We start from the raw sequence: 11,574 nt of genomic DNA, 5'->3' as shown, positions 1-11,574 counted from the left end.
TTGTCCCCGTGGTGTCCCCAAGCCGTGTCACCTCCCCACCATTCCCTGTGGAGTGTCCTTGTCCCTGGGATGGTTTGGTGCCACCAGGATTGTCCCCATGGCGTCCCCAAACCGTGTCACCTCCCTGCCATTCCCTGTGGAGTGTCCTTGTCCCTGGGATGGTTTGGTGCCACCAGGAATGTCCCCATGGTGTCCCCAAACCGTGTCACCTTCCCGCCATTCCCAGGGGATTGTCCTTGTCCCTGGGATGGTTTGGTGCCACCAGGATTGTCCCCATGGCGTCCCCAAACCGTGTCACCTCCCTGCCATTCCCTGTGGAGTGTCCTTGTCCCTGGGATGGTTTGGTGCCACCAGGAATGTCCCCATGGTGTCCCCAAACCGCGTTCCCTCCCCGCCATTCCCAGGGGAGTGTCCTTGTCATGGTGGCTCAGGGCCACCAGGATTGTCCCCGTGGTGTCCCCAAGCCGTGTCCCCTCCCCGCCATTCCCAGGGGAGTGTCCTTGTCCCTGGGATGGTTTGGTGCCACCAGGATTGTCCCCATGGTGTCCCCAAGGTGTGTCCCCTCCCCGCCATTCCCTGTGGATTGTCCTTGTCCCTGCCATCGTTTGGTGCCACCAGGATTGTCCCCATGGCGTCCCCAAACCGTGTCACCTCCCCGCCATTCCCAGGGGAGTGTCCTTGTCCCCGTGGTGTCCCCAGGGCGGATTGTCCTTGTCCCTGGAATGTCGGGAATGCCGGAGCTTTGGAGGCCACGGGATGGGGACAGGGACATGGGGACAGGGACATGGGGACATGGGGACATGGGGACAGGGACATGGGGACATGGGGACAGGGACATGGGGACAGAGCTGGAAGGAGGGACAAAGGAGACAAAGGGGACAGGAGGGCGGTGCCAGCTCGGAGTCAACAGGACGCGCCACCCCCTCCGCGGGGCGTGGCCCGGTGCCAACGTCCCCTGGTGCCACCGTCACCTCCCTCCAGTGTCCCCTCCGTGTCACCGTCACCTCCCGGCCACCTCCCGGGCACCGTTGTGTCCCCCTGTCCTGCTGTGTCCCCTGGGGTGTCCCCTCTGTGTCCCCCTGTCCTGCTGTGTCCCCTGGGGTGTCCCTCTGGGTGTCCCCCGTGTCCCCCAGCCCCATTTGTGGCCTGTCCCCCCCCTGTCCCCCCTGTCCCCTCCTGTTCCCTCCCGGGTGTGCCCGGAAGCGGCTCAGGCCCCGGGAAGGTTTCCAAGAATTTTTCCTGGAAAACCGGGAGAAACCGGGAAAACCCCTCCAAAAACCTGGGGAAAAAAAAAAAAAAAACCAACAGGAGAAAACCCCCTAAAAAATCGGGGGGAAACCCCAAAATCGGGAAAAATAAAACAGAAAACCGCAGGAAACTGGGGAAAAAAAAAACATTTGGGAAAAAAAAAATAAACCTTCAAAAACTGGGAAAAATCCAAAAAAAAACTCGGAATAAAACAAAACAAAACAAAAAAACCCGGGAAAATCCGGGGAAAAAACCGAACAAACCCCAAAAACCCCAAACCAACCCAAAGAAACAAAAAACCGGGAAAACCCGGGGAACAAACCCCCCAAAAACCGGGAAAAACCCGGGGGAAAAAAAAAAAAAAAAAAAAAAAACAAAACCAAAACCGAAAGCCGGGAAAAAAAAAACCCCACAAAAACAACTAAAACACCGGGAAAAAGAAAACTTCAAAAACCGGGAGAAAATGGGGAAAAAACCTGAAAAAACCAGGAAAAAAACTCCCCAAAACCAGGAAAAAAACCTCCTAAAACATCGGGAAAACCTCAAAACCCGGGAAAAACTGGGAAAAAAAAAAATTCCCCTAAACCTTGACCCGCCCCCCCCCGGCCCCGATCCCAGCGCTGAAATTCCCGAGAGATTTGGGATCGGGGCGAGGTCAGCGTTTTGTTTTTTCTCCCGAATTTCCTCCGAAATTCCCGGAATTCCAGCGGCGGAAGGGGGGAGGAATCCCTGGGAAAAACCTGCCGGGGAGGGGGTGGGAAAAGGGTCTGGGAGAAGGCGGGATTTTGGAATTCGGGGAGGGGGATCCCCGAGAATGAATCCAAACATCCCGCGGGAAGAAAATCCCTTTAATGGCCACAGCAGTGCCCGAATTCCCGAATTCCCGAATTCCCCGCGGGATCGGGGCTGGATCCGGCCTGGGGGACCCCGTCCCAGTTTGGGGGGCTGGATCCCAGTTTGGGGGGAGCAGATCCCAGTTTGGGGGGGCAGATCCCAGTTTGGGGGGCTGGATCCCAGTTGGGGGGGGGCAGATCCCAGTTCGGGGGACCCAATCCCAGTTTGGGGAGTCAGATCCCAGTTTGGGGGACTGGATCCCAGTTTGGGGGGAGCAGATCCCAGTTTGGGGGGGGCAGATCCCAGTTCGGGGGACCCAATCCCAGTTTGGGGAGTCAGATCCCAGTTTGGGGGGCTGGATCCCAGTTTGGGGGGCTGGATCCCAGTTGGGGGGGTCAGATCCCAGTTTGGGGGGCTGGATCCCAGTTTGGGGGAGCAGATCCCAGTTTGGGGGGGGCAGATCCCAGTTCGGGGGACCCAATCCCAGTTTGGGAAGTCAGATCCCAGTTTGGGGGGCTGGATCCCAGTTGGGGGGGTCAGATCCCAGTTCGGGGGGTCTCCCCCACCCCCTGGGGGTCTCCCCCACCCCGAGGACCCCCGGGCAGATCCCTGTAGGACACAGACAGGCGACAAAACTTTTATTGTGTCACCGCGTCCCCAAACCCTTTCCTGATGGGATCAGGACCCCATCCCAGTTCGGGGGGGTCAGATCCCAGTTCGGGGGGGTCAGATCCCAGTTTGGGGGCGGTCAGATCCCAGTTTGGGGGGGTCAGATCCCAGTTCAGGGGGTCTCCCCCACCCCCTGGGGGTCTCCCCCAACCCGAGGACCCCCGGGCAGGTCACCGTAGGACACAGAGAAATGACAAAACTTTTATCGTGTCACCGCGTCCCCAAACCCTTTCCTGATGGGATCAGGACCCCATCCCAGTTCGGGGGGTCAGACCCCAGTTCAGGGGGTCTCCCCCACCCCCTGGGGGTCTCCCCCACCCCGAGGACCCCCGGGCAGATCCCTGTAGGACACAGACAGGCGACAAAACTTTTATTGTGTCACCACGTCCCCAAACCCTTTCCTGATGGGATCAGGACCCCATCCCAGTTTGGGGGGGTCAGATCCCAGTTCGGGGGGTCAGACCCCAGTTCAGGGGGTCTCCCCCACCCCCTGGGGGTCTCCCCCACCCCGAGGACCCCCCGGCAGGTCCCCGTAGGGCAGGCAGAAGGGGTAGAGGGGCGAGAAGCGCGCGTCGTGCCACAGCAGCCGCCGCTCCAGGAAGGCGACGGCGCCCAGCGTGAGCACCAGCGTCCCGTGCTTCAGCACGCCGTGCACGCTCAGCCCTGCGGGGACACGGCGGGGACGCGTCGGGGACACCTCGGGGACACCTCGGGGACACCTCGGGGACACCTCGGGGACGTCCCGGGGGTCACCCGGAGGGGTCGGGGCAGGTGGGGCTCACCCAGGGCCGGGATGAGGGTGAAGGATTTGAGCCCCTCGACGGCGGCGCTGATGTTCTCCGGGAATTCGGCGCTGTGGGAGGCGACGGGGGGCGGGAAACAGGGGTTGGGGTGTCCCCAGGGTGTCCCCATTGTCCCCAGGGTGTCCCCAGTGTCCCCAGGCTGTGCCCCCATTGTCCCCAGGCTGTCCCCATTGTCCCCAGGGTGTCCCCAGGGTGTCCCCAGGCTGTCTCCATTGTCCCCAGGGTGTCCCCATTGTCCCCAGGCTGTCCCCAGGCTGTGTCCCCATTGTCCCCAGGCTGTCCCCATTGTTCCCAGGGTGTCCCCATTGTCCCCATTGTCCCCAGTGTCCCCAGGCTGTGTCCCCAGTGTCTCCAGGCTGTCCCCAGTGACCCCATTGTCCCCAGGGTGTCCCCAGTGTCCCCAGGGTGTCCCCATTGTCCCCACTGTCCCCAGGCTGTGTCCCCATTGTCGCCAGGCTGTGTCCCCAGGCTGTGTCCCCATTGTCCCCAGGCTGTGTCCCCAGTGTCCCCAGGCTGTCCCCATTGTTCCCAGGGTGTCCCCATTGTCCCTATTGTCCCCAGGGTGTCCCCATTGTCCCCAGGCTGTGTCCCCATTGTCGCCAGGTTGTGTCCCCAGGCTGTGTCCCCATTGTCCCCAGGCTGTGTCCCCAGTGTCCCCAGGCTGTCCCCATTGTTCCCAGGGTGTCCCCATTGTCCCCAGTGTCCCCAGGGTGTCCCCATTGTCCCCAGGCTGTGCCCCCATTGTCCCCAGGCTGTCCCCATTGTCCCCAGGCTGTCCCCAGTGTCCCCAGTGTCCCCATTGTCCCCAGGCTGTCCCCAGTGTCCCCAGGCTGTCCCCATTGTCCCCATTGTCCCCAGGCTGTCCCCAGTGTCCCCAGCGCGTCTCACACGTCCACCAGCAGCACGGAGCTGCCCCAGCGCCGGAAGCGGGCCAGCTCCTGCAGGTACCGCGGGTCACCGCTGGGCATCTCCAGGTTGTCCACGATGTGCAGGTCGTCCTGGCACGGGACACGGGCACGTCGTCACCTTGTCCCCGAGGCGCCACCCCCGTGTCCCCGGTGTCCCCGGGGCCACGCCCGTACCTGCATCATCTTCACGGTCAGCGCCACCTTCAGCCCCAGCACCCGCAGCCTCATGGGCACCATGTAGAAGTAACTGGTGGGGGCCCCGCGGGCCGTGGGCGATGCCACCTGTCACCGGAGGGGACACGGTGACACCGCCGGGGAGGGGGACACGCCCCACGCGGCCCCCCCGAGCGTCCCCGAGGCAGCCCGAGTCACCCCGCAGCAGGGACAGCCGGGCCTGGTGTCCCCAGGGTGGTCCCCAGGGTGGTCCCTGATGTCCCCAGGGTGGTCCCTGATGTCCCCAGGGTGTCCCCAGACAGCCCAAAGCAGGGACAGCCGGGCCTGGTGTCCCCAGGGTGGTCCCTGATGTTCCCAGGGTGGTCCCCAGGATGGTCCCTGATGTCCCCAGGGTGGTCCCTGATGTCCCCAAGGTGTCCCCAGACAGCCCAAAGCAGGGACAGCCGGGCCTGGTGTCCCCAGGGTGGTCCCTGATGTCCCCAGGGTGGTCCCCAGGGTGGTCCCTGATGTCCCCAGGGTGTCCCCAGGGTGTCCCCAGGGTGGTCCCTGATGTCCCCAGGGTGGTCCCTGATGTCCCCAGGGTGTCCCCAGACAGCCCAAAGCAGGGACAGCCGGGCCTGATGTCCCCAAGGTGGTTCAGGATGTCCCCAGGGTGGTCCTTGATGACCCCAGGATGCTCCAGGATGTCCCCAAGCCACCCCAGGGTGTCCCCAAGCCCTGTTCCCGGGTGTTGGGGTGTCCCCAGGGTGTCCCCAAGCCCTGTCCCCGGGTCCCTGGGTACTGGGGTGTCCCCAGGGTGTCCCCAGGTGTGTTAGGGTCTCCCCAGGGTGTCCCCAAGCCCCGTTCCCGGGTGCTGGAGTGTCCCCAGGGTGTCCCCAGGGTGTCCCCAGGTGTGAAGGGGTGTCCCCAGGTGTGTCGGGGTGTCCCCAAGCCCTGTCCCCAAGTGTTGGGGTGCCCCCCAGGGTGTCCCCAGGGTGTCCCCAGGGTGTCCCCAGGGTGTCCCCAGGGTGTCCCCAGGGTGTCCCCAGGTGTGCTGGGGTGTCCCCAGGGTGTCCCCAGGTGTGTCGGGGGTGTCCCCAGGGTGTCCCCAGGGTGTCCCCAGGGTGTCCCCAAGCCCCGTCCCCGGGTGTTGGGGTGTCCCCAGGGTGTCCCCAGGGTGTCCCCAGGGTGTCCCCAGGGTGTCCCCGGGCTGTCACTCACCCCCCCGCCAGAGCGGTGAGCGGATGGAGCCGTGCCGGGCCCGGCCCGACCCTTTCTGCCGCCAGGGCTTGCGGCCACCGCCGCGCACCTCGGCGCGGCTGCGCACGCGGGCGTGGCTCTGGGGACATCGGGGACACGCGGGGGACAGTTTTTACCCCCCCCACAAATGCCTCCCCGACCCCCTCACGTGAGCTCCGGCCACCCCAAATCGCCCCTTAAACTCCCCCCACGCCCCCGAATCTTCTCTAAATTTCCTCCCAGACCTTCTGGATAAATCCAAAAATTCCCAAAACCCCCGTTTTACCCCCAAATCCCCCCTTTTCCCCCCAGTCTCCCTTTTTGCCCTAAATTCCCCCTTTTAACTCCCAAATTTCCCCTTTTAACCCCCAAATTCCGCAATTTTTCCCCCAAATCCCCCCTTTTTTCCCCCCCAAATCTCCATTTTTGCCCTAAATTCCTTTTTTACCCCCAAATCCCCCCTTTTTCCCCTCCAAATCCCCCTTCTTGCCCCCAATTTCCTTTTTCTCCCCCTAAATTCCCCCATTTCCCCCCCCCAAATTCCCCCATTTGCCCCCCAAATTCCCCCTTTTTACCCCCAAATCCCCCCCTTTTTTCCCTCCAAATCCCCCTTCTTGCCCCCAATTTCCTTTTTCTCCCCCAAATTCCCCCATTCCCAACCCCAAATTCCCCCATTTGCCCCCCCAAATTCCCCCTTTTTACCCCCAAATCCCCCCTTTTTTCCCTCCAAATCCCCCTTCTTGCCCCCAATTTCCTTTTTCTCCCCCAAATTCCCCCATTTTCCCCCCAAATCCCCCTTTTTTTCCCCCCAAACAAACCCCACTCACAATCCTCTTGTAGTTCCTCTGCCACGTGGCCACGGTGTGCAGGATGTCCAGCCTGGTGACACGCGGAGGGTGACACGCGGAGGGTGACACGCACAGGGTGACACTCCCCGCACCCCCCCCGCACCCAGGGGTGTCCCCTCGGTGTCCCCAGAGGCCTCACCGGGGGGGGGACAGCGAAGACGTCGGGGTGCAGGTCGGCCAGACCCCGCAGGGTGTCCTCGGGGTGACGCAGGGACTCCACCCAGGCCTGCACGGGGGGACAGCGGGGACGGGACGGGCACGGAGCAGCTGCGGAGCACCGGGGACGGCACCGGGGACGGCACCGGGGGGGGCTCTGGGGACACGGGGACACCTTGGGGACACTGGGGACAGCACCGGGGGGGCTCTGGGGACACAGGGACACCTTGGGGACACTGGGGACGGCACCGGGGGGGGCTCTGGGGACACGGGGACACCTTGGGGACACTGGGGACAGCACCGGGGGGGGCTCTGGGGACACGGGGACAGCACCGGGGGGGGCTCTGGGGACACGGGGACACCTTGGGGACATTGGGGACAGCACCGGGGGGGGCTCTGGGGACACGGGGACACCTTGGGGACATTGGGGACAGCACCGGGGGGACACGGGGACACCTTGGGGACACTGGGGACAGCACCGGGGGGGGCTCTGGGGACACGGGGACACCTTGGGGACATTGGGGACAGCACCGGGGGGGGGCTCTGGGGACACGGGGACACCTTGGGGACACTGGGGACAGCACCGGGGGGGCTCTGGGGACACAGGGACACCTTGGGGACACTGGGGACGGCACCGGGGGGGGGCTCTGGGGACACGGGGACACCTTGGGGACACTGGGGACAGCACCGGGGGGGGCTCTGGGGACACGGGGACACCTTGGGGACACTGGGGACAGCACCGGGGGGGGGCTCTGGGGACACGGGGACAGCACCGGGGGGGGCTCTGGGGACACGGGGACACCTTGGGGACATTGGGGACAGCACCGGGGGGGGGCTCTGGGGACACGGGGACACCTTGGGGACATTGGGGACAGCACCGGGGGGGGCTCTGGGGACACGGGGACACCTTGGGGACACTGGGGACAGCACCGGGGGGGGCTCTGGGGACACAGGGACACCTTGGGGACACTGGGGACGGCACCGGGGGGGGCTCTGGGGACACGGGGACACCTTGGGGACACTGGGGACAGCACCGGGGGGGGGCTCTGGGGACACGGGGACACCTTGGGGACACTGGGGACAGCACCGGGGGGGGGCTCTGGGGACACGGGGACAGCACCGGGGGGGGGCTCTGGGGACACGGGGACACCTTGGGGACATTGGGGACAGCACCGGGGGGGGCTCTGGGGACACGGGGACACCTTGGGGACATTGGGGACAGCACCGGGGGGACACGGGGACACCTTGGGGACACTGGGGGACAGCACCGGGGGGGGCTCTGGGGACACGGGGACACCTTGGGGACACTGGGGAAGGCACCGGGGGGACATGGGGACACCTTGGGGACACTGGGGACAGCACCGGGGGGGGCTCTGGGGACACGGGGACACCTTGGGGACACTGGGGAAGGCACCGGGGGGACATGGGGACACCTTGGGGACACTGGGGACAGCACCGGGGGGGGGCTCTGGGGACACGGGGACACCTTGGGGACACTGGGGACAGCACCGGGGGGGGCTCTGGGGACACCTTGGGGACACTGGGGACAGCACCGGGGGGGGCTCTGGGGGACACCCTGGGGACACTGGGGACAGCACTGGGGAGGGCTCTGGGGGACACGGGGACACCTTGGGGACACTGGGGACAGCACCGGGGGGGACACGGGGACACCTTGGGGACACTGGGGACAGCACTGGGGAGGGCTCTGGGGACACGGGGACACCTTGGGGACATTGGGGACAGCACCGGGGGGACACGGGGACACGGGGACACCTTGGGGACACTGGGGACAGCACCGGGGAGGGCTCTGGGGACACGGGGACACCCTGGGGACACTGGGGACAGCACCGGGGGGACACGGGGACACCTTGGGGACACTGGGGACAGCACTGGGGAGGGCTCTGGGGACACGGGGACACCTTGGGGACACTGGGGACAGCACCGGGGAGGGCTCTGGGGACACGGGAACACCCTGGGGACACTGGGGACAGCACCGGGGGGGGCTCTGGGGACACGGGGACACCTTGGGGACACTGGGGACAGCCCTGGGGAGGTCTCTGGGACATATTGGGGACAGTGGGGATGGCAGCCTGGGGCTTCCCCCAAAGCAAGGACAGCCAGGGCTGATGCCCCCAAGGCTATCCCTGATGTCCCCACACTGTCCCCAGGGTGGTCCCTGATGTCCCCAGGGTGTCCCAGCATGGTCCTCGATGTCCCCAAGGCGATTCAGATGTCCCCAACCCCATGGTGGCCTTGTCCATGATGCGCCCAGGACAATCCCCGCTGTCCCCAACCCCAGGACCATCCCCTCCCCGCTGTCCCCGAGGTGTCCCCGAGGTGTCCCCAAGGTGTCCCCGCACTCACCCCTGCGGGGCTCGGGGGCCGCGGGCGGGGCCGGGGGCGCCGTCGAGAACTGGGACAATGAGGAATGAACCATGGGCTGAGGGGACGGGGGGACGCGACCCCCGCCCGCCCCCCGGCCGCGTTCTTGGGCCCGGCCCGGAGCCCCCGAACCCCCCCCCGGCCCATCCCACACTTGGCCCCGCCCCTCAGAACCGACCACGCCCCCTCCCCGCCCTCAGGGACTTGGCCACGCCCCTCTCCCCGGTCCCCGCCGGTCCCGTCCCGGTGCCGTTTATCGGGATTATTTTTTTTTTTCCCCCCCGATTTTGGGGATTTTTGGGCCGGGCGGCCCGCTCTCCGCTCGGCCGGTCTCGTTCCCCCCTCAGCCCAGCCCGGTGCCGGTGCCGATCCCGTTCTCCCCTCAGCCCAGCCCGTTCCCTGTCCCGGTGGCGGTTCCGTACCGCGGCCCGGCCCCTGCCCCGTTCTCCCCTCAGCCCAGCCCGGTTCCGCTCTCCCCTCAGCCCAGCCCGGTTCCGCTCTCCCCTCCGCCCAGCCCGGTGCCGGTGGCGGTTCCGTACCACGGCCCGGCCCCGGCCCCAGGCCCTCAGCGCGGCCGCCCCCACGCGGATCATGGCAGGAAAGCGCGGGAGGGCGGGCACCGCCCCACCGTGACGTCACCGCGCACTGCGTCACTTCCGGCGGGGGGCGGAACGGCGGGAAAAGAGGAGGAAGAGGAGGAAGAGGGAGCCCCCGGGACCCCCCCTTGTGTCCCCCAACCCAATGACCCCCCGGGACCCCCCCTTGTGTCCCCCCCCCTTGTGTCCCCTAACCCTGTGACCCCCCCGGTGCCCCCAGCCCCAAATCCCCCTCGCTGGCGTCCCCCTGCTGACCCCACCCCAATATCCCACCCCGTGACCCCCCCCCCCATAGCGCCCCCAAATCCAATTGTCCCTTCCCGGTGTCCCTGTCCCTCCCCAGTGCCCCTGCCCAGTGCGTGTCCATTCCTGGTGCCGGTGTCCCTTCCCAGTGCCCATTCCCAGTTCCCATTCCCAGTGTCCATTCCCAGTACTGGTGTCCCTTCCCAGTGCGCATTCCCAGTTCCCATTCCCAGTGTCCCTTCCAGCACTGATGTCCCTTCCCAGTGCCCATTCCCAGTGTCCCTGTCCCTTTCCCAGTGCCAGTGTCCATTCCCAGTACTGGTGTCCCTTCCCAGTGCCCATTCCCAGTGTCCCATTCCCAGTGTCCCTGTCCCTCTCCCATTCCCAGTGTCCATTCCCAGTACTGGTGTCCCTTCCCAGTGCCCATTCCCAGTGTCCATTCCCAGTACTGGTGTCCTTTCCCAGTGCCCATTCCCAGTTCCCATTCCCAGTGTCCCTGTCCCCTCTCCCATTCCCAGTGTCCATTCCCAGTACTGGTGTCCCTTCCCAGTGCCCATTCCCGGTATCTGTGTCCTTTCCCGGTGCCACTGTCCCTTCCCAGTTCCCCCATCCCAGTGTCCATCTCCCATTCCCAGTTCCTATTCCCATTCCTGTTCCCGTTTCCCATTCCCAGTTCCCCTTCCCACTCCCAGTCCCATTTCCACTTCCCATTCCCAGTTCCTGTTCCCGTTCCCATTTCCATTCCCATTTCCCATTCCCCATTTCCTCTCCCAGTCCCCTTCCCCATTCCCGTTCCCAGTTCCCCCTCCCACTCCCAGTCCCATTTCCAGTTCCCATTCCCAGTGTCCATTCCCGTTCCCAGTTCCCCTTCCCACTCCCAATTCCCAGTTCCCATTCCCAGTTCCATTCCCAGTTCCCCTTCCCACTCCCAATTTCCATTTCCCATTCCCAATTTCCATTTCCCGTTCCCAGTTCCCGTTCCCATTTCCCATTCCCAGTGTCCATTCCCATTCCCAGTTCCCATTCCCAGTTCCCACTTCCCAGTTTGGGTCTTCTCCCCCCCAAAATTCCCGCCGCGAATTCTCTTTTTTTTCCTCCTTTTCTCTTTATTTTTTTTATGATTTTATTTCTTTTTTTTCCCCCCATTCATTTTTCCCGAGCCCCGCCTCGTCCCCGGGGGGGGGAACTCCGGGTGGGCGGGAAATTCCGATCCCGCGCCGCTGCTTCTAATTAAATCCCAATTAAATCCCAATTAAATCCCAATTAAATCCCTTCTCCGGCCCCTCCGAGCCTCCGCCCCCCTCCCAGAGCGCAAAATTTTGGGGATTTTTGGGGGTTTTTTTGGGAGGGGGGGAGGTCCTTCCCCCCCCAAATCCTTCACCGCGTCCTCCTCCTCCTCCTCACCCCCGAATTCCTCCCGGGATGAGCCGTGGAAAGTCCGGGAAGTTTTTGCCAGCCGTGGAAAAACCCTTCAAAAAAAAAAAAAAAAAGAAAT

The 11,574-nt window shown here is 64.6% G+C and overlaps 1 protein-coding gene across 1 annotated transcript; it reads right to left on the bottom strand.

The window, feature by feature from the left end:
* Window positions 1-3,104: 3,104 nt before the first annotated feature.
* On the bottom strand, window positions 3,105-9,868 carry LOC136305298 (large ribosomal subunit protein uL4m-like). The gene is given in 11 exon segments (XM_066208572.1): window positions 3,105-3,414; window positions 3,534-3,604; window positions 4,443-4,552; window positions 4,637-4,717; window positions 4,719-4,744; window positions 5,837-5,954; window positions 6,682-6,734; window positions 6,844-6,937; window positions 6,939-7,015; window positions 9,223-9,271; window positions 9,780-9,868. Coding segments are annotated over 11 exon segments (927 nt in total). The 5' UTR covers window positions 9,834-9,868; the 3' UTR covers window positions 3,105-3,220.
* Window positions 9,869-11,574: the final 1,706 nt, after the last annotated feature.

Source organism: Chamaea fasciata, unplaced genomic scaffold (assembly GCF_029207755.1).
Source record: "Chamaea fasciata isolate MVZ Bird 193981 ecotype frontalis unplaced genomic scaffold, bChaFas1.0.hap1 SCAF_352, whole genome shotgun sequence".
NCBI lineage: Eukaryota > Metazoa > Chordata > Aves > Passeriformes > Sylviidae > Chamaea > Chamaea fasciata.
This window is presented reverse-complemented; position numbering and strand designations above follow the sequence as displayed.